Below are 22,455 nucleotides of genomic sequence, written 5' to 3'. Positions count from 1 at the left end.
TCAAGCATCAACTCTGCAGTTTTATTCATTTGCTCATTTGCTCATTTTCACTCACTCAGCAAATTCTATATGGGTGACATTAAAGCAGCAAGCTGTGCTAAGGCTTTAGCAACAACCAAGGTAGACTTCATCTCCACCCTTGGGATGCTCACACTCCATTGAGGGAGACAGAAAATAACAACGGTGAAACAGGCAAAAAGGGTGACTGCAGGGTGGGCTAAGAATTTAAAATATTTTTCAAATATTTATTTATTTATTTATTATTGGATAGAAAGAGAGAAATTGAGAGGGAAAGGGGAGACAGCGAGGGAGAGAGACAGAGATACACCTGTAGGCCTGCTTCACCACTCTCGAAGCTTTCCCCCCTGCAGGAGGAGATCAGGGGCTCAGTCCTTGTGTACTGTAATGTGTGCACTTAACCAGGTGCACCACTGCCTGGCTCCCAAATGGTGGAGGAATTAGGAGGTAACATTCCATATCCCCCATATGTGCAAAGAGACCATAGTCCATGTATGGACTGACCTGCCAACACCCATGTCCAGTGGAGAAGCAATTGCAGAAGCCTTCTGCACCCATAATGATCCTGGGTCTATGATCCCAGGACTATAAAGAATAGCAAAACTTCCAATGGAGGGGATGGGATGCAGAACTCTGATGGTGGGAATTTTGTGGAATTGTACCCCTCTTATCCTATGGGCTTGTTGATGATTATTAAGTCAATAACAACAACAACAACAACAATAATAATCCCATATTCCTTGGTCGAGTTCAGGAGCCAGTCACCCTTTCACCAACAGACAGAGTGGTGGTCAGGTCAGGGGACCAAGGAGGTACTTTGTAAGGGTGCTTACTTAGCTTCAGCTTTCTATACACCACGGGAGAAGAATGTGGGAGCGCAGAGGAGGTAATCTAAGCCAATTCTGAGAGTCTTTCTTCTTTTTTTTTTTTAAGATTAAAAAAAATTATTTATTATTTATTCCCTTTAGTTATCCTTGTTGTTTTATTGATGTAGTTATTATTGTTGTTATTGATGTCGTTGTTGTTGGATAGGACAAAGAGAAATCGAGAGAGAATGGGAAGACAAAGAGGGGGAGAGAAAGATAGACACCTGCAGACTTGTTTCATCACTTGTGAAGCGACTCCCCTGCGCTACTCCCCCTGAGAGTATTTCTTTGAAAACATGCATGTGCCGTGTACATGCTGCTCTCAGTCCTGTACACTCACACACAGAACTGTATGAAATACAGGGGTCCACGAAGCTTGGGTTCATGATGTCATACAGAGGTGAAGGCATTTGGGAAATTGATTTATATATATAAAAAAAAAATGCTTGAGTGGGTGATGGAGCTGTGTATAGTGGTAACTTACTCAATAATTCTAATGGTTATTGAACACTGGTGACTGAGGCACACCCTGCCCCAACCAAGTGAGGAGTCCACAGTGGACTGTATATGATCTTTCTCCCTGTGTAACAGATGCTGACAAGAACAACTATGGAGACATGGGAGGGACAGCTAATGTAGCCAGGCCCTCAGTTTAGGAAAGCTGAGTGGTGGCATGCCCTGTAAAGTACACATATCAATGTGCACAAGGATCTGGGTTAAACCCCCTGATCCCCACCTTCAGGAGGAAGGCTTCATGAGCAGTGAAGCAATGCTCTAGGTGTCTTTCTTCTTTTCTATTTCCTTCTTCCCTCTCAATTTTTCTCTATCCTATCAAATAAAAGAAAAGTGGAGGGGGGGGAAAGAATGGCCACTTGGAGTGGTGGATTCATTGGGCAGTCACTGAGCCCCAGTAATAACCCTGGTGGCAATTAAAAATTAAGTTAACTCTTTTTTTTTTTTTTTTTTTTTGCCTCCAGGGTTATTGCTAGGGCTGGTGTCTGCACTACAAATCCACTGCTCCTGGAGGCCACTTTTTCCCTTTTTGTTGCCCTTGTTGTTTATCTTTGTTGTTATTGTTGTTGTTGGATACGACAGAAAGAGACTGAGAGAGGAGGGGAAGACAAAGAGGGGGAGAGAAAGACAGATACCTGCAGACCTGCTTCACTGCCTGTGAAGTGACCCCCCTGCAGGTGGGGAGCCGGGGGCTCCAACTGAGATCCTTGTGCTTTGTGCCACGTGCACTTAACCTGCTGCGCTATCACCCGGCTCCCAAGAGTTAACTCTTAGGGGTTAAGCCTTGAGGGGCCTAGGCGGTGGTATACCTGGTTAAGCACACATATTACCAAGCATGAAGACTTGGGTTTGAGCCCCCCACTTCACACCTGTAGGGGGGTCTCTTCTTCTATCTTCCCATCCTCTGTTTCTCTCTGTACTATCTTAAAAAAAAAAAAAAAGAAAAATAGAAATAAAATGGAAAAAACGGCTGCCAGGAGTGATGGATTTGTAGTGCTGGCACCAAGCCCTAGTGATAAGCCTGGAGGCAACTTAAAAAAAAGCTGGGGCTGGGTGGTGGCACACCTGGTTGAATGCACATGTTAAAGTGCACAAGGACTCAGGTTCAAGCCCTCAGTCCCCACCTGCAGGGGGAAAGCTTCACAAATGGTGAAGCAGTGCTGCAGGTGTCTCTCTGTCTCACTCCCTTTCTATCTCCCCCTTTCCTCTTGATTTCTGGTTGTCTCTACCCAATAAATAAAGATTATATATATATATATATATATATAAAATCAGCCCACATCTGTGACCTTAGGAGAACTATTACAGTTTCCAGTAGAGGATATGGGGACACACAGAACTCTGGTGGTGGAAACTATATGGAATTATACTCCTATCACCTGACATTTTGTATATCAATATTAAGTCACTAATAAAAACAAATCAAAAATAGAGCTAGGTCTTGAATATCTCATAGGTGTTAAAAAATCAACCAGGTGAGAAAGTGGACAGAAGCATTTCAGGAAGAGAGCAGGATGAAGAGCTTGGGCACTTGGCACAGGGTGCATGCCAGGCCAAGGTTGGCAAAAAAACAAGGGTTATGAGGGTGTTACTGTGGTGGAGAGGGGCTTGAGCAATAAGAACTCAAGAGACTGCAGCAGCAGTGATGAAACAATTGGGTTGTGGTGTCAGACAGTCACTATTGTCCCTTGGAGAAGATGACTTTGGATACTTTCAGAGCTAATGTTATTGATATGGTCACTTTCAGGAAAAAAAAAAAAATATATATATATATTTATATCCAGAGCACTGCTTAGCTCTGGCTTATGTTAGTGCTGGGGATTGAACCTGGAATTTCTGGAGTCTCAGGCAAGACAGTCTTTGTATAAACATATTACTATCTCCACAACACACAACGCATTTTTTAAAATTTAAATTTACAAACCATTAACAAGTCACTCAAGTCACTGACTTTGAGACCGAGTCAGCAATGAGATTCTCATGACCCTACCAAGAATATTGTCTATAGTGTCAGGAACAATGAAGAAGGGTTTGCAGTGGATATATCATTCCAATTCTAGAGTTTTATTATAAACTTGATATTAACTAATCTAGGAGAAGATGTTTTGAGATTTTGAAATCTAATGATTTTAATGACTTTTGACTGCTAAATTAGTAAAATGTGTCAAACTACATTTTCAGTCAAAAATTTCCTTAAAACAGAGATTTATGTTTAAAGAATAGATGGCAAAAATAATTCAGAAAGAAAAGGTTCCACTGAGTGAGCCAAATATATAAATGCTATATAATAATTTTAAGTCTTAAAGTCAGCCCATCTGTTTCAAATTGACAAAGTCTGAGCGCCCCCTGATGGTAAAGTATGGGCACTGCAACATGCCACTTAGGGGGTTGGGGTCAACTTCCCATTCAGCTAATCAAGCAAGTGATTGTTCTTTTGTGTTCTATGCAAGAAAAAAAAAAATACAACGCATGAACTTATGACAAGCATGAGAAGTATTCAGGAAGCTGGTAATTTGGAATTTAAAAAGAATAAAATTTTGCAAGGCCTGAAAGAGATGGATATATTTTTACATGAGTCTCAGAAGACTTCCATGAAAATTTCATTTTTATCTCACTAGACTGGTGGCTCTTTGTGATCTTTCTACGATCCTAGGGGAAAACTGAACAGCGAACAGGCAAGAAGAAGGTGGGATATACTAAGACCTACATCAGAGCATGAGCTACAACCTGGCGCCCTCCCCTGGCCACTCCTGTAGCCACAAGAAGGGTACAGAATGCCACCCACAGAGGTCCTGCCCAGGGTAGGGTGGCTGGTGACTTCTGCTACCTTTTCCCCCAGGCAATTACGTTACAAGCACACATTCTTTTCTTTGGGTAAAACTGTTATCTGGATCCAACCACTAAACCGAAGTTACATGACAGGCTGTTAAAATGTACTCTTCATTGAATAAATGGATCTGAGAGAGTGAAAACACTTCCTGGGGAAGGTAAAGCGAGACAATGTTTGCAGAGGAGAGGAAGCTCTGGCATGCACCCCTGAACAAAAGGGAACAAGTGGTCTTTACTTGGAGAACGGCTTCCCATTAGGACTCACTCCTTCGTACATTATGCCTTTCATCCCCACTCAACCACAAAATGATTTTGCTGAAGCAAATACAATGGTAGAAAAAGATTTACACTGAAAGAATCTTTAATAATAAACTGTTGCCGATCTGCCTACTTGCCCGTGATTTATAATACAATAAACATCGGATTCTATTACGGCTCATGCACTGAAGCTGCTGCTCTGAAAAACGGAATATGAAAGCACCCGGACTTCACCACCATCACAATGAAATGAGCATGTATAAATGTGCTAAGAGTATCTCTGCATCTTTTATAGCTTGTGTGTATTAATCTGTAACGCTTATTAAGACAGTCATTGCTATGCAAAGCAGCACCCAATCCCTTTCTCTGGCTTTTCAACAGAGCACACTGTTTAGCCAATAGGACGGACCCTCTGGCCCTCATTCTGCATTCATCACAGGCAACATTTGCACAATGTATCTCTCAAAGGCGGCTGAAAGGAAGGCCTTAATACTCATGTAAACAACTGCAAACCAATTACTTAATGAATCAGGCCCACACATAATGAGGTGCAGACAAAGAGCTATAAATGCATTTTTTGCGCCCAAGCCGCTGCTTTAAAGTAAAATCCCTCAGCTGTAGTTTGGGCTTAACAAGCACATCATAATTATTGTCTCTAGGACATCAGAGGAAGCCATTTTTTTTTTTTTTTTTTTTAGGTCCAGCAGGGTCTTTTTTTTTTTTTTTTTGAGGTTGCTCATCAGCTCACTGACAAAATAAAGCAAAGAAGAAATTTTAAAAGTACTACAGCAGCACTGCACTGTTATGTTTATTCTCAAGTACTGGGTTTTGAGACCACTTGTAAAAGCAATAAAGCACGAGGAGTGACTGCAGTAAGTGGGATCCTTAAATGTAAGCCTCTAAGAAATTTCAGTGAATCCAGGCACAAACGGCAAAACCAGAGCTCTCCAAAGCCCAGGGTGCTGTATTAACAACACCAAGCCCAACACAAGAACCAAACCGCGATAAACGGTACGCCAAGCCTACACACTTGATGCCCAGACCTTTTTATCACTGGATTATCATCAAGTGTCTAGAACCTTGAGAACCCTTCCCTCCTTAAAGGGAGTGGTGAGATTACTTGTAATCTATTTAGAAAAGTAATCTCACACAGAAACAACAGGAATGCCTCAAATTAAGGGGGACACACTTGGTTTTAGTTCAGTGAAATATAAATTAAAGACATAAATTGTCAGACTGAGAAAATGTTCTATAGGATCCAACTACTCTGAAAATATTTTAAAATTGCCTGAAAAGAAAAATGGTGTGTGTGTGTGTAACATGGAGAAAGAATACAGAAAAGTATAATAATTTGATATTTTAATACTTCTAAAATCTAATAAAAACAAATATTTCTAAGATTGTTTGAAAGCTAAGGGATATATTATTAAGCCAAATGATAACATTAAAACCTGAAAACTACCTGTAGGGTATATTGCCTTTTGAAATTCCTTTCAGAAGACTTACAACTTGAATTTATTTAACTATACAAATAGAATTCTTTTATACTCTTCCTGTCCCATCTGCATTATTTCTAACTTCCTTCAAAAGTATTGATACAAGCATAGGTTTTAGTGATAGTCATCCCTGGTAAGTAAACATATAAAAGTTGAGCTTGCCAGGTTCTTAAACACAGAATTTAGTTGTAGAATATCTCACTTAATAGTACACTATGTTCTAGGTCATAAGATAATGTATTTTTTATCAAAATATAAATAAAAATTGGAATTAAGACTTTTAACAGCACTATTTCTGAGTTAGATTTTTTTATCTTATAGAACACTATATGCTAGAAATATGAACTTCCTGTTTTAAAGTCTCATGAGGGGTATATAGGAGTAGTTAATCCAAATGAAATGTAACAATTTAAAGAACATTTTATTTTATTTTATTTGTTGCCCTTGTTGTTTTATTGTTGTAGCTATTGTTGTTGGTATTGATGTCATTGTTGTTAGATAGCACAGAGAGAAATGGAGAGAGGAGGGGATGACAGAGAGGGTGCAGACCTGCTTCACCGCCTGTGAAGTGACACCTGACTGACACCCCTGCAGGTGGGGAGCCAGGGGTTTGAACCAGGATCCTTACGCTGGTCTTTGTGCTTTGCAGTCACGTGCACTTAACCTGCTGCGCTACCCCGACTCCCTGTGGAACACTTTTTTTTTTTTGGTTTTTTTAAAATTTCTTTATTGGGGGATTAATGTTCTATAGTCGACAGTAAATATAATAGTTTGTACATGCATAACATTTCCCATTTTTCCACACAACAATACAACCCCCACTAGGTCCGCTGTAAAGAACATTTTAAATGTAAGTGGTGTTATTACAAAAGAAAACTTATTGGGCTGTTTTAAAGAATATTCAGTCCAAAGCAAAAAAGCATGTGCTTCATTAACTGATTGTTTCTATTTCCATCTATACATTCTTAGTGAATTGATGCTTGACTAATATCTCATGTTGATGACAAATTCAACACACAATTCACTTATCACTGTTCAAAAAAGAAAAACTTATGGGAAGTGCTAGTTTAACAAATGTGAACATTTGGTTCTTTATGGAAAATAAGCAAGAAGGTATCAGAAAAGGTCACAAGGTCAGAATAATCTAGCCTAAATATTTGGTTAGAAAAAAATAGTAATACAAAAACAAATATCCAGCAATTGCTAGTATATATGTCAGCAGTCTCAGAAAGAAGAAACAAGCACTTTATTTCTTTTAAGGCCTGATGCTTTCTTTCTGCCCTTTTCCGACACTCTCCATTGTGTGGTCTCTAAGCAGCCCTACTGAGAGCAGCTGTAGATGTTAATTTGTGGTTCACTGAGGTGTCAATTGAGTCTTAAACCATGGAAACAACAGCTGCAAAACAATACTTGGCTTGGTGCAAATATTTTCAGAGGTAGACTAAAGTTTCAACTGTTATTTTAGGTAAACAAAACCCCAACCTTCCATCAAGTCACACAACAAAATAATCTGCAGCCAGAGCTGAATTCACTGTGTAGTGACATTTCTCATCTTGTTGCTGCTATTCAGAAAGGCTTTCAGACTTTACCTTGACAAAGGACTTCCTTCTCTAGATGAAAAACTAGCTTCCGAAGAGATTTTGTTAGTTGTCTTTGTCTTGAATGCACTGCTACCAACGTTCAAACCTATGATAAGCACAAACATGGAGAGAGAGTGTGTTAGCTGCCATGTGGTAACAAAATGCACGAACGAAGAAGTGGTCTTGCATTAACTTTGGTAAAACAAGCATCACAGAGGAAGATCACAGAGGAAGATGCAGTTCAAGTCACAGAAGGCAGAGAAACTTCACAGGCAAGGCACAGCATGCTGGTAAAATACTAGTAGCAAGAGTGTGTATGTGTGTGTGTTCCCGTGATACTTAAACTAAAAACCACAAAAAGTGAAAGATAAAATTATTGAAAGAGTGCGGGGTGGGGGGGTAGATAGCATAATGGTTATGCAAAGAGACTGTCATGCCTCAGGCTCCAAAGTCTCAGGTTCAATCCCCCACACCACAAGCCAGAGCTGAGCAGTGCTCTTGTAAAAAAAGAAGTAAAAAGAAAATTATTGAAAGAGCAGTATTTCTTTTTTCTTTTTTTTTTTTTTGCTATTTATTTACTCCCTTTTGTTGCCCTTGTTTTATTGTTGTAGTTATTATTGTTGTTGGATAGGACAGAGAGAAATGGAGAGAGGAAGGGAAGACAGAGAAGGGGAGAAAAAGATAGACACCTGCAGTGCAGACCTACTTCACTGCCTGTGAAGCGACTCCACTGCAGGTGGAGATCCGGGGCTTGAACCAGGATCCTTCCAACAGTTCTTGCGCTTTGCGCCACATGCCCTTAACCCACTGCGCTACTGCCAGACTCCCGAAAGAGCAGTATTTCTAAGTAATAAAGGTGCAATGTGAGCACAGGGATCTCTACTATGGCATCAAACACTATATAATTAATTCACTATTGGAGTTCATTACATGGTCATTATATATTACCACTAAGGTGGCGGGGAGCAAGGTGTAATCTCAGGATAATGATACACCAGGATGACATCACACCCTCCTTTCCACCTTATAGCTCCTATGTCAAATATTCTGTTTTTTCATCTCCCAAAAGAGACTGATTTTCCATGGAAACTATGGAGGCCACTCTAACAAAGTCTGAGATGGTTGATGACGAAGATGTATATGCTATCTCTTTCCCTGGAGTCAAAGAACTGGATTTGATGCTACCAGTTTGCAGGAAAATCCCTCATCTCTGCCTCCTAAGTGTCTGAAACCTTGGATATCTTAGTTGCAACTCTGATTCTTAACTGACAGACACTTGAAATCAAAGAAACAAAAGTACGGCTATCTATGCAAAGGACATTTGCTGAGTTTCTAACTTGTAACCTGCTTGCACTACCTATAATCTGTACAGCAAAGTGATAATCTTTTTTCCCCCTTTATTGGGGGGATTAATGGTTTACTGTCAACAGAAAAATACAGTATTTGGTACATGTGTAACATTTCTCATTTTCCACATAATGCTCTAACCCCCCTACCTAGATCCTCCCTACCCCCAAGTCCTTTACTTTGGTGCAATACATTAACTCCAGCTCAAGTTTTGCTTTGTATTTTCCCTTCTGTTCTTATTTTTCAACTTCTGTCTATGAGTGCGATCATCCTATATTCATCTTTCTCTTTCTGGCTTATTGCAATATGATACTCTTAGCAGCGTTTCCATGTACAGCCTAAGAAGATCTCCATGTACTTATAAGGTGAAAAAAATTTTTTTTAAATATTAGTGATTTACAAGATTATAAGACAGCAGGGGCACATATTGCTCCACACCAAAGGAATATGTTTTTCAGACATGAAAAAAAAAAGTACGATATAAGTGTCTTTCTGTAATAATAAATTCAGAGACAGAAACCTAAGGAATCTGATGCAGAAAGTGAATGACACATGTGCTTTTTCATTAGCTCTATTTGGAAGGTGCTCTCTGAATTCAGAGTATATAACCCCACCACTGTCTCTAACAGTGATGCAAAATTTAATATGGGCTTCTATTTATCTTCACCCAGCTAGCCTACTTTTTGGTTCTTTTTAGAGCTCAGAATTATCTGGTTAAGAGTAAGAGTGACTGAGAAAGCAAAATATGACCAAATGTAAAATAAAGAGCAGAGACAGTATTTAACTACAATAGCATTTAAAATTTTTTAAAATTATTTATTTATTTATTCCCTTTTGTTGCCCTTGTTTTATTATTGTAGTTATTACTGTTGTTGTTACTGATGTCGTCGTTGTTGGACAGGACAGAGAGAAATGGAGAGAGGAAGGGAAGACAGAGAGAGGGAGAGAAAGATAGACACCTGCAGACCTGCTTCAACGCCTGTGAAACGATACCCTTGCAGATGGGGAGCTGGGGGCTCAAACCGGGATGCTGAAGCCGGTCCTTGTGCCATGTGCGCTTAACCTGCTGTGCTACCGCCTGAATCCCAGCATTTTTTTTTTTTTTAAATTGCCACCAGGGTTGTCACAGGAGTTTGGTGCTAGTACTACAAATCCGCTGCTCCCAGCAGCCATTTTGCCCCCTTTCTTTCTACTTGATTTGATAGGACAGAGATAAACTGAGAGGGAAGGGGAAGATAGAGAGGGAGAAAGAAAGATAAACACCTGCAGACCTACAGAAGCACTACTCTGTGCCAACGATGAACATTTAGAATTCTGCTAGAGCATATAGTATACAAACTGAAAAGATATATGCACCCTATATAATCGGAGCTGCTTTATTTACAGTAGCCTAAATATGGAAGTAACTTAAATAGCCAACAACAGATGCATGAGTAAAGAATTTATGGGATTATATTTAATGAGATACTAATCTGCAATTGAAAATGATGAAAGTACACTATTTAGGACAAAATGGAGGGAACTAGAGTGATCATGCTAAGTGAAGTAGATGAAAGACAAACACCATGCGGTTTCACTTTATTTATACCATTACTATCTACCACCACCCTGATTTCACTTTATATGTGGATGCAGACAACTAAAGCAGACAAACTTGCAAAAAAAAAAAAAAGTAATCATACTGTCTCTCAGGTTTTGTTAAAACTATGGTGGTTTATGGGTTAGGGCATTGCGGTGGGTGAGGTGACTTACACACACCATGAACAGATGTGAAGCTAAGCTCCTTAAATTATTCTGTGAAACACTGTTAAATGCCTACTAATATCTTTTCTGTCTTTTAATTTGATTTTTTAAAATTTATTTATAAAATGGAAATATTTTCAAGACCATAGGATAAGAGGGGTACAACTCTACACAATTCCCACTACTAGAACTCTGTATCCAATTCCCTCCCTTGATAGCATTTCTATTCTTTATCCCTCTGGGATCATGGACCCAGGATCATTATGGGGTGCAGAAGGTGGAAGGTCTGGCTTCTGTAATTGCTTCCCCACTGAACATGGGCGTTGGCAGGTTGATCTATACTCCCAGCCAGTATCTCTCATTCCCTAGTGGCATTGGGGTTTGGGGAGGCAGGGTTCCAGGACACATTGGTGGGGCACATAGTGTAATTAAAAATATTTTATTTGCAGGAGTCGGGCGGTAGTGCAGCGGGTTAAGCACACGTGGCACAAAGCACAAGAACCGGCGGAAGGATCCCAGTTAGAGCCCTCGGCTCCCCACCTGCAGGGGAGTTGCTTCATAGGTGGTGAAGCAGGTCTGCAGGTGTCTATCTCTCTCTCCTCCTCTCTCCATTTCTCTCTGTCCTATCCAACAACAATAACATCAATAACAAGAACAATAATAACTATAACAATAAAACAACAAGGGCAAGAAAAAGGAGTAAATAATATTTAAAAATATAAAAAATATTTTATTTGTTATATATGAGAGAGAATTTTTTTAAAAAAAGAATTTATTTATTCATAAGAAAGACAGGAGGAAAGAACCAGACATCACTCTGGTACATGTGCTGCTGGGGACTGAACTTGGGACCTCATAGTTGAGAATCCAATGCTTTATCCACTGCGCTACCTCCTGGACCACTATGAGAGAGAATTTTACAGGAGGCAATGGAGAGACAAAGTCAGAGTATCCTTCTGGTACATGATCTGGGTACTGAACCAGGAACCTCAGGCATGAAAGTCCAGTGCTGTATCACCTGTCATTTATTTATTTTTATTTTAACCGGAACACTGATCAGCTCTGGCTATGGTGGTGCAGGGGATTGAACCCAGGACTTCAGAGCCTTGGGCATAAAAGCTTCTTTGCATAACCATTATACTATTTACTCCCACTCGACCACATAGTTTATAAAGAATAATTTAAAAGTACATTTCTAACAAAGGCATTATTAGTATGTCAATATTACCATAATTTTCATACACATAAAAGGGACTAAAATTTATGTCACCTTGACTCACCCTCTTGACTTGGTGAATTATACAGAATATACTTACAAAACAGGTTTGTGAAATAACATTCCAGTAGTAATGCTCCAAAAGAGATATTAAAGCTGGCCTACAATAGCCAGCTCTCCCCATGGACTTTTCTGTAATTGGCAGTATTCTGGGCATTTGAATTCTTAAAACAACCAAAGTAACTGAATCTGGCACCAACTAGTTTTGTACAGGAATAATTCTCAAATGACAGGTTAAGTTTATTACACCATCAGCATCACCTTCAAAAAGATGTCTGCCTGATGAAGACATCTCTGAGATAAAAAGGAAAATTAAATTTGGACTGGAAATTAAGTAGTATAAAGAAATCACTGTTTATTCTGAGAGTGACAGTACAGCATGATTTATAAAAAAATAAGAACACCATTAAATCAAATTTTTTCAAATTAATCCATTCAAAAAAGAGAGTTGATGTCATACAGTAGAAAAGGAGGAGTAATTATAAACTAATGAAAACAAGAAAACCAAAATTATAATTAAAACAAAAATGACAGATTGAAGGAACTATATTTATGCTTAAGATTTTGCTTTCCTTGGTTTTTAGTTCTTTATGTAAAGAACTTGAAATTCCTCAACATTCTGGTGAGAAGGTAACTTAGCATGATGCTTTCCACTGATGATTAGAATCTAGGAGATCTGGGGATGACAAGGAATATAGGTTGTCTCCTGTGGTGATTAGTGACAAGTTACTCTATGACATTCCAGGTAAAACCCAAGGGGCCTGTGAGGGCCAAAAAAATGGTTGGGACCAGTAGATTCCTAGGATAAAAGGGTATTAAAAATTCTTGTTCACTGAAAAGTTACTGGTTCACTCTGACCTGGAGAAAGATTAATACAAGGTAGATTGAAAGCCTTCAAAGAACAACTCCTCCCTCCCATTCCTGTTATCCCAGAACATAATGCTGCTATTTTGGGTACCTTGGAAGATGGTTTCAAGTGCAGAATCTGGCCTTGCTTACCTGATAGCTGTGAGGTAGAAGCACACCCTTTTTGGAATCTTTCTTCAGTTCGATTTGTGTTGTCTTGGAGAGCAGATTGCTTCAGTAACTGATAGGCTCTTGTTTCTACAGAATAAAAAACAACTCTGACAACTGGAGAGCTACATACATAAGAATGAAGTTGGAGTCTTATCTATACCATGTAAAAATTCACTCAAATTGGATTAAAGATTAAAATGTAGATTTTTTTTTTTCCCTCCAGGGTTATTGCTGGGGCTTGGTGCTGGCACCATGAATCCACAGTTCCTGTCAGCCATTTTTCTGGACAGGACAGAGAAATTGAAAGGGGAAGGGTAGGCAGAAGGGGAGAAAAACAGATACCTGCAGACCTGCTTCACCACTTATGAAGTGACGCCCCCTGCAGGTGGGGAGCCAGGGCTTGAACCAGTATCTTTGCACCTTGTATTATGTGCACTTAACCTGGTGTACGACTGCTTGGCCCCCTAAAATGTAAGATTTAAAGCTATTAAACTACTGCACCCAATATTAAACATATTGCACCCAAGTAAAAGACTCTGGGGTGGGTGGGTGGGGAGAATACAGGTCCATGAAGGATGATAAATGACATAGTGGGGATTGTACTGTTAAATGGGAAACTGGGGAATGTTATGCATGTACAAACTATTGTATTTACTGTTGAATGTAAAACATTAATTCCCCAATAAAGAAATAAATTTAAAAAAGAACTACTGGAAGAAAACATTGGTGAAAAAAGCATTGGGGTACTGAATCTGGCAATAATATGTTGGATATGACCTCAAAAGTTAGTCAGTCAAAAACATTAAAAACAGAGAGGGAGAGAGAAATGAGACTCCAACAAACTCAAAAACTTTTACATGCCAAATATATAATCAACAAAATGGAAATCTATGCAATGAGAGACTGAAATAACTTATTTGATAATATATTTGATAGTGACCCAAATATGCAAGGACTTCTATAATCTGACATAAAAAATAACCTGATTGAATAATGGGCAAAGCATACAAAAATATGTTGAAAATTACTGATCACCAGAGGTCTCAATGAGATAATCATGTCACATTCAGCATGATTAAAGAACAAAAACTCCTTGAAAAATTCATGTTAAGTGAAATAAGTCAGAAACAGAAGGATGAATATGGGATGATCTCACTCTCAGGCAGAAGTTGAAAAGCAAGATCAGAAGAGAAAACACAAGTAGAACCTGAACTGGAATTGGCATACTGCACCACAGTAAAAAAACTCTGGGGTGGGGGTGGGGTTTGGGGGGGCGGGAGAGAATACAGGTCCAAGAGGGATGACAGAGGACCTAGTGGGGGTTGTACTGTTATATGGAAAACTGAGAAATGTTATGCACGTACAAACTATTGTATTTACTGTTGAATGTAAAACATAAATTCCCCAATAAAGAAATTAAAAAAAAGAACAAAAACTGACAAATGATCCAACCATTAATAGAAAATTATATGGTGCTTCCTCCATACATAAGCTAAAAAGAGAATCATTATACAATCTGACTTCTTGGCAAATATCCAAAAGAACTGAAAACAGGATGTTGAGGAGATACTGGCAAACTATTGATCATCAGAGTATTATTCACAATAGTCAAGAGGTAGAAGCACCCTAAATGCCCACCAAGAGTTGAATGGATCAAAAAAGTGTTTATTCCTCAGAGTGAATGCAGAGAATCAGTTTACCTTTTAAATTGATTTTAGAGCTTTGCCCTAAAAACCATTGAAGAAAGCCTGTATCATGACTCTGGGGAAGTCATTTATATGGGTAACACTCTTGAGCTTTATTTTGCCAACCCTTTAATGTTTAGATCAAGTCAGCTGCACTCCAGATAGAAAATAGTCCAGATGACGGTCTGGTTAGTGATACAGTCAATAGAGAACACACATTACCATGTATAAGGACCAAGGTTCAAGCCACTGGCCCTCACCTATGGGGGAAAGCTTCATGAGTAGTGAAGTAGTGCTGCAAGTGTCTCTCTCATTGTCTCTCTCTATCTACCCACCTTCCTCTTAATTTCTTTCTGTCTCTATCAAAAATAAAGAAAAAGGGGGGCATGAGCAATAGCCTCCATGAGCAATGGAATCATTGTACAACCACTGAGCCCCATCACTAACTCTAGTGGCAAAAAAAGAAAAAGACAAAAAAAAGTCCAGGTGGGCTTCAATGATTCTCCACTTAGAGAATGACCCCAGGAAGGTTTAAAACTTGAGTATCACTGAAGAGCTATAGGCATGAGAGTCTCCTGCACACCCTGAGCCTGTTTTCAATTGTACAAGTTTTGGAGGGAAATAGCTTTTCTCATGTTCCATTCAACAAATCTATACACCCCACGCCCCAACTATAGCTGTGAATCCTGTGGCAGACTGGAGAGCATGCATCCTGTCCAGAAGGGATAGCTGTTTCAAGTGCTGTCAGATAAAAAAGTGGACCACTTGCAACCTTCTGCCATATATATATATATATATATATATATATATATATATATATATATATGCATTACTTAGCTGTGAGAAATAATGAAGCCATCTCCGTTTGTAACATCTTGATGGAGCTTGAAGAAATCATGTTAAATGAAGTAAGACAGAAAGAGAAGGATGAATACTGGATGACCTTATCACACAGGTGGGACTTAAGTAACAAAGAGAAGGATACTGTGGGATGAAACTTGGCCCAGTATTAGTCTACTGCAGCAGATCCAAAGACTCTAAGGGGAAAAGGCAGAAGGGTATTGAAAGGATGCTGGAGACCCAGGGCATTGTGGTGGAGCAATGACTATGGTGTGCCTACACCTGCTTTGGGGAGGTAAGAAACTATTCATGGGGCTAAGTGTTGAGAGCATATGTTACAGTGTGCCAGGACCCAGGTTCAAATCCCCATTCCCCCACCTTCATGATAAGAAGCTTAATGAGCAGCTTAGCAGTGTTGCACCTGCTGAGAGATCCTCTCTCTTTGGAAAAATTTTTCTTAATCCTTTAACTTTATTTTAAAAGATTTCATTTATTTATTAATGAGAGCTACAGGAAAGAGAGAAACACCAGACATTAATCTGGTACATGTGCTGTTGGGAATGGAATTCAGGACTTCCATGTTTGAGAGGCCAATTCTTTATCCACTGCACTACCTCTTGGGCCACTTTCTCTCCTTCTCTATCTCCCTACTTCCTCTCCATCAAATAAATGAAAAAAAATATATATCACTAATATTAGGGGCCAGATAGTGGTGCACCCAGTTGAGCATACATGTTAGAATGCATAAGGACCTGGGTTCGAGCCTCTGGTTCTCACCTGCTGGAGGAAAGCTTCACAAGTAGTGAAGCAGCTCTGCAGGTGTCTCTTTGTCTCCCTCCTTCTCTGTCTCCCCCTTCCCTCTCAATTTCTGGCTGCTTCTATCCAATAATAAAAAAGATAATAAAATATTAATGTTACAGGGACTCGGGCGGTAGTGCAGTGGGTTAAACGCACGTGGCACGAAGCGCAAGGACTGGCTGAAGGATTCTGGTTCGAGCCCCTGGCTCCCCACCTACAGGGGAGTTGCTTCACAGGCAGTGAAGCAGGTCTGCAGGTGTCTGTCTTTCTCTCCCCGTCTTCCCTTCCTCTCTCCATTTCTCTCTGTCCTATCCAACAATGATGACATCATCAACAACAATAATAGTTACAACAACAAATCAACAAGGGCAACAAAAAGGAATAAATTAAAAAAAAAAAAAAGAAAGTGAAGCCTTCAAGGATCACCTCCTCCTCAAATGCATAGGCTTTGATTGCATTTCAGAGACTATGAAGCCTTTACTCTGTGGAGCTATGTAAACCCTACCCCCAGCAGGTTAACTTGAACCTCTAGACTTGTTCCTTCTGCTCCTGTTCATTTACTTTAATAACGCATTTGAAGGGCTGTACAGTGCAGCTCTTTACCACTTGATCCTTCACTATCCTAGAAAACCCACAGCCTGAATGTGGGTTTTCCTTTTTGCTTTACAAAGTTGGCAACCTGCCCAAATCTCCTAGGCTATTTTCAGTGGATGTCTGAATTGTTTGAGCGTCCCTAGCAAAAAGCATACTCTTGCCTCTAAGGTGTATGAAGCTTCATCCATTTGATACAGACAGCTACTTAAAAGTTACCATATAGTTGTTGTCAACCTTTTCAAATGAAAAAGTGTTTCCTAGCATGTAGTTGTACCCTTTGGCTGACATTTTCCACCAAGTATTCTTGTGCCACTTCTAGTAAACACAGAAAAAAAAAGATCATTATCATCTATTTCAGGATTACAAGTATGATCTGTTGGTCTTTGCAGTTTTTTCCCCCACTTTATTTGGGAAATTAGGATTTACAAGACAGTTATCACATGAGTACTGTTTCTTTTTATAATATTAATATTTTTCTAAATATTTATCTATTTATTCCCTTTTGTTGCCCTTGTTGTTTTTTTATTGTTGTTGTAGTTATTGTTTTCCCCCCGCCTTTTTAATATTTTGTTTCTAGAAAATGGAAAATAGCTAGAGAAAGAAAGTGAAAACATACTGAATAAAGGAAAGTAACGGGAGAAGATGATGTAGAGGAGAAATAAAAAGTTCAACTTCTTATCTTTTATTCTCTTTTATATGCAAATGGACACCTGCTAAAATACTTCTAAATCTACAAATAAAAAGAAAATATCTGATTAACAAGTGCTTTTAACAATCCATTACAAGAGCCAGATAAACGTGTAGTTCACCAGCCTCTGAGAAGTGTCTCTAAGGCAGAGAATCTGTTCATGGCTTTTGCAGAAATCCCTAATGAAAAAAGAAGAGTTGAGCCCCTAAGAGAAATAACAAAAGGAGATACAAACAATCAGTACAGCTAGCAAGAAATCGACCTTGAACCAGCAAAGAACTGGGTATTTTTCTTCTCCTTTTAAAAAAAATATATTTATTTTATTTATTTATTCTCTTTTGTTGCCCTTGTTGTTTTATTGCTGTTGTTACTGATGTTGTTGTTGTTAGATAGGACAGAGAGAAATGGAGAGAGGTGGGGAAGACAGAGAGGGGGAGAGAGAGATAGACATCTGCAGACCTGCTTCACCGCCTGTGAAGCGACTCCCCCTACAGGTGGGGCTCAAACCGGGTTCTTATGCAGGTCCTTGTGCTTTGCACCACCAGCGCCTTTTTTTTTTTTTTTTTTTTTTTTTAACCAGAGCACTGATTAGCTCTTACTTATGGTAGTGCAGGGGAATGAACCCGGGACTTTGGAGCCTCAGGCATGAGAGTCTCTTTGCATAAACATAATGCTAGCTATCCCCAACTAATTTATTTATTTATTTATTACCAGAACACTGCTCAGTTCTGGCTTATGGTGGTGCTGGGGATTGAGCCTGGGACCTTCAGTGTCTCAGGAATGAAAGCTTTTTGTGTAACTATTATGTTATCTTCTCAGTTCTACATTCAGGATTTTTTAAAGGTATGAGTCTATTGAAAAATGACATATACAGGTTAGTTACATCCATAATCAGAATTCTAGGTTTCCTCTAGTAAACTGTACTCCACCAGGACACCTGGGACTACAAATCTATTGCCTAGATTTTTCTCTGGGTATACAGAAGGGAAACTCCTTTAATTTATAAGTTGCTTAGAGCTACTTCAGAAAATAGGTATTTATGACATATATTCAGTTTTGATGAACTATTAATAATTACTCATGAAAAATTAATGTCAGGCATGTAACTGACCTTAATGAAAGTTCCAAAACTGAACTGAAGCAATTCTGCTAGTGTTACATCATGTAAATTATAACCATACTGCCTTCCTTTCAATGGGAGGTAGATTTTCAACTCTCTTTTAATTTTTTTTTGTTTTGCTTTTATATGTATTTGCTTTTATAGGTATTGTTTTTATTTATTGGATAGAGACAGCTAGAAATTGAGAGGAAGGGGGAGAGAGAGAGCAAGTGAGACAGAGAGATACCTTTAGCATCTCTTCACCACTTGTGAAGCTTTTCCCCTACAGGTGGGAACCAAGGGCTTAAACCTGGGTCCTTGTGCATTGTAACATATGCTATCAACTATGTGTGCCATCACCAGCCCTGATTTTCAACTCTCAAAGTCATGGAATTTTTTAGTTTTTCAAAGACTGAGTAACCTTGACCAGGAAGCTATATTAAAAATTTTAAATGTTCCACTGATGACCACAGAATCTGAGCTCAGATCTACAGGGATGCAGAGGTCACATAGGCTCCTAAGCTGAGTATGGGCCCCAGATCACATCAAATCGATGGGGTTTACAGTCAACAATACTTATACCCCTTTCCCATATTAGGGAGCTGCTCTCTTCCCTGATCCAGCTTTCTGGCCCTTTTTCCAGCCATGACATCATCTCCTCAGACAATAACTTGGGCCCACCTGCATATCAGATTTCAGGCTCAGGGAAAAAGAAGAAAAGACTAATATAGCCACAGGCCCTTTGGAATATAGCTAAAATATGCCTACTAACTATCTACAAAATGGAGGACCCCCCTAACTCTTCATCTGCACTATTCTAGCCTTTAGGTCCATGATTGGTCAACAATTTGTTTGGCTTTGTATGTTAACTCTCTTTTCAACCACCAGGTTCCAGATGCTAGCATGATGCTGACCAGACTTTCCTGGACAGATAACCCCACCAATGTCTCCTGCAGCTCTGCTTCCTCAGAGCCATTCCCCACTAGGGAAAGAGAGAGACAGGCTGGGAGTATGCATCAACCTGCCAATGCCCATGTTCAGTGGGGGAAGCAATTACAGAAGTCAGACCTTCAACCTTCTGCATCCCACAATGACCTTGGGTCCATACTCCCAGAGGGATAAAGAATAGGAAAGCTATCAGGGGAGGGGATGGGATACAGAGTTCTGGTGGTGGGAATTGTGTGGAGTTGTACCCCTCTTATCCCATGGTTTAGTCAATGTTTCCTTTTTATAAATAAAAAATTAGAAAAAATTTCAGGGGTATAGTTTTACTTCTATATATGTTATCTTGTCACCAGAGTTCTAGTGTTCTCTATCAAAAAGACCATTTTATCTGTACTTAATCTTTCTATCCTCTTCCATTTTTCCTCTAATAATTATCATAGTTTTCACTAAATCTGAGTTAATTTTTTTTCCGATCAGGTCATATGCTTCATTTACTTATATTCCACACATGTGTAAAATCATCCAGTAATTGGTTTTCATTTCTTTACTTATTTCAGTTTGAATAATCACTTTGAGCCCCATCTGTTTTATCCCAAATGGTATATGATTTCAGATTTTTTAATAAGGAAGTAATATTCCATTGAGTATATACCCTATAACTTTGCTGTCTGTGGATGGGTATTCATATTTTGACTATAGTGAATATGATGCTGCTATGAACACAGAGGTACATATATCCTTTCAAACTAGTGTTTCATATCCTTTGCATAGATGCTTAGAAAAGGTTTTGCAGAATTATATAGTATTCCTTTTCTCATTTTTAAATTAGTGATTTACAAAGCTGTAATAGGAGCATAATTCCCACCATTTCCATCACCAGTGCCCCCCAACCCCCTCCAGCGGAAAGTGCAACAGTTCTCCCAAGGACACAGATATGGTCTGAATCTATATTTAAGCCTATCTACCTATTTTTTAAAAAATATTTATTCCCTTTTGTTGTCCTTGTTTTACTGTTGTAGTTATTGTTGTTGTCATTGTTGGATAGGACAGAGAGAAATCAAAAGAGGAGGGGAAGACAGAGAGAGGGGGAGAGAAAGACAGACACCTGCAGACCTGCTTCAGCGCCTGTGAAGTGACTCCCCTGTAGGTGAGGAGCTGGGGGCTCGAACCGGGATTCTTGCGGCTGCCCTTGCGCTTTGCGCGATGTGCACTTAACCTGCTGCTCTATCGCCCAACTCCCATATCTACCTATTTTATAGTATTTCTTTCTTTTTACTGCCACCAGGGTTATCGCTAAGGTTAGCTGCCGGCACTATGAATCCACTGCTCCCGGCGGCCATTTCATATTTTATTTGATCGGACAGTGAGAAATTGAGGGGGGAGGAGGGAGATAGAGAAGAAGAGAGAAAGACAAACACCAGCAGACCTTCCTTACAGTCTGTGAACTGTTCCCACTGCAGGTGGGAAAGCGTGGGCTTGAACCTAGGTTGTTGCGCAGATCCTTCTGCATTGTACTACATGTGCTTAACTGGATGTGCCAGTGCCTAGCTCTCTATCATACAGTATTTTCATTGTATTTATTTATTATTTTTATTAGTGATTTAATACTGATTTGCAAAATTATAAGATAACAGGGGTATAATTCCACACCTTTCTCACCACCAGAGTTCTGAGTCCCCATTCTTTCTATCTATATTTGCCCATTTTTTTCTATGATCCTGCCTTCTCTTCCTTTCTAAGTCACACTCATTACTTCTGAGTGCTCTTCCTTTTTTCCTTTTTTTTCCCTTTTCCTTTTCTCTCTCTGGGTCCTTGTGGAATTGAAGTTCATAGCCTGCTGGCCATCTTCCCCTAACGTTTACCCTTCTGGGAGTATGGACCAAAATCCTTTATGGGGAACAGAAGGTGGAAGGACTGTATTCTGAAACTGCTTCTCTGCTGGACATGGGTGTTGGTAGCCATTGTTACATTTTTTAAAATTTTATTTATTTATTTATAAAATGGAAACACTGACAAATGTTACTTTTCAAAGGAATCCCCATACTGTTTCAGGAAGCTATGTATTACATTGGCATAACTAATTTTTAGAAATAATATTCTTAGGAATTTGCACTCAATGGTTTAATACTGAGAATAATCAGACAGATATACAGTAGTATTAATTACAATTATTATCATCATCATTTGACTTTTAGAACTAGGAATAATTACTCTATAATATAAATTGTGTGCTATAAATGTAAAACATGAAAAATCCCTCCAACCCCCATGTATTAACTTGACTAGAGTTTCCCTCAAAACTCATTTTTATCCAGAAACTGAGAATGTGACTTTAATGTAGAATTAGGTTCTTTGCAAATACAGTAAAAAAAAAAAAATCGGTGGTCTGGGAGCTGGCGCAGTGGATAAAGTGTTGGATTTTCAAGCTTGAGGTCCTGAGTTCAATCCCCAGCAGCACATGTACCAGAGTGATAATCTGGTTCTTTCTGTCTTTCCTCTTATCCCTCTCATTGATTAAAAAAAAAAAAATCACAATGAAATATTCCTAGATTTATCACGGGCCCTAAACCAATGACTCATGTACTGACAGGAAGAGGAATGAACACGAGGACACAGAACAAAAGGTGATGTAAAGTTGGAGGCAGAGAGTAGGGCAGGCAGAGAGTAGTGCTATGCTGCTCTAACTGGGTGCCAACAGAAACTAAAGCAGGCAAGAAAGGATTACCATCACTCCCCCCACCCCACCCCCACACCCATGAGAGCTTTGAGAAAGCCGGAATTTTGATTTAGAATGTATTGTATTAAGAGAAAACATATTTAAAATTTGTAATACTTTGTTCTAACAGTCTAAGGAAAATAAGAT

General features: G+C 39.2%; 1 protein-coding gene across 3 annotated transcripts in view; it reads right to left on the bottom strand.

The window, feature by feature from the left end:
* KIZ (kizuna centrosomal protein) overlaps window positions 1-22,455 on the bottom strand; it is a 159,951-nt gene that overhangs the window by 4,637 nt on the left and 132,859 nt on the right. For all 3 annotated transcript variants that reach the window (XM_060186161.1, XM_060186167.1, XM_060186175.1), the window contains exons 10-11: window positions 12,926-13,030; window positions 7,570-7,666 (exon numbers count right to left, since the gene is read on the bottom strand). In XM_060186161.1, coding sequence (XP_060042144.1) covers window positions 7,570-7,666; window positions 12,926-13,030 — 202 coding nt within the window. The remainder of the gene's footprint in view (window positions 1-7,569; window positions 7,667-12,925; window positions 13,031-22,455) is intronic.

Source organism: Erinaceus europaeus, chromosome 1 (assembly GCF_950295315.1).
Source record: "Erinaceus europaeus chromosome 1, mEriEur2.1, whole genome shotgun sequence".
In the NCBI taxonomy this organism is placed as follows: Eukaryota; Metazoa; Chordata; class Mammalia; order Eulipotyphla; family Erinaceidae; genus Erinaceus; species Erinaceus europaeus.
Note: the sequence above shows the minus strand (reverse complement) of the source record. Positions and strands in the feature narration are given on the sequence as shown.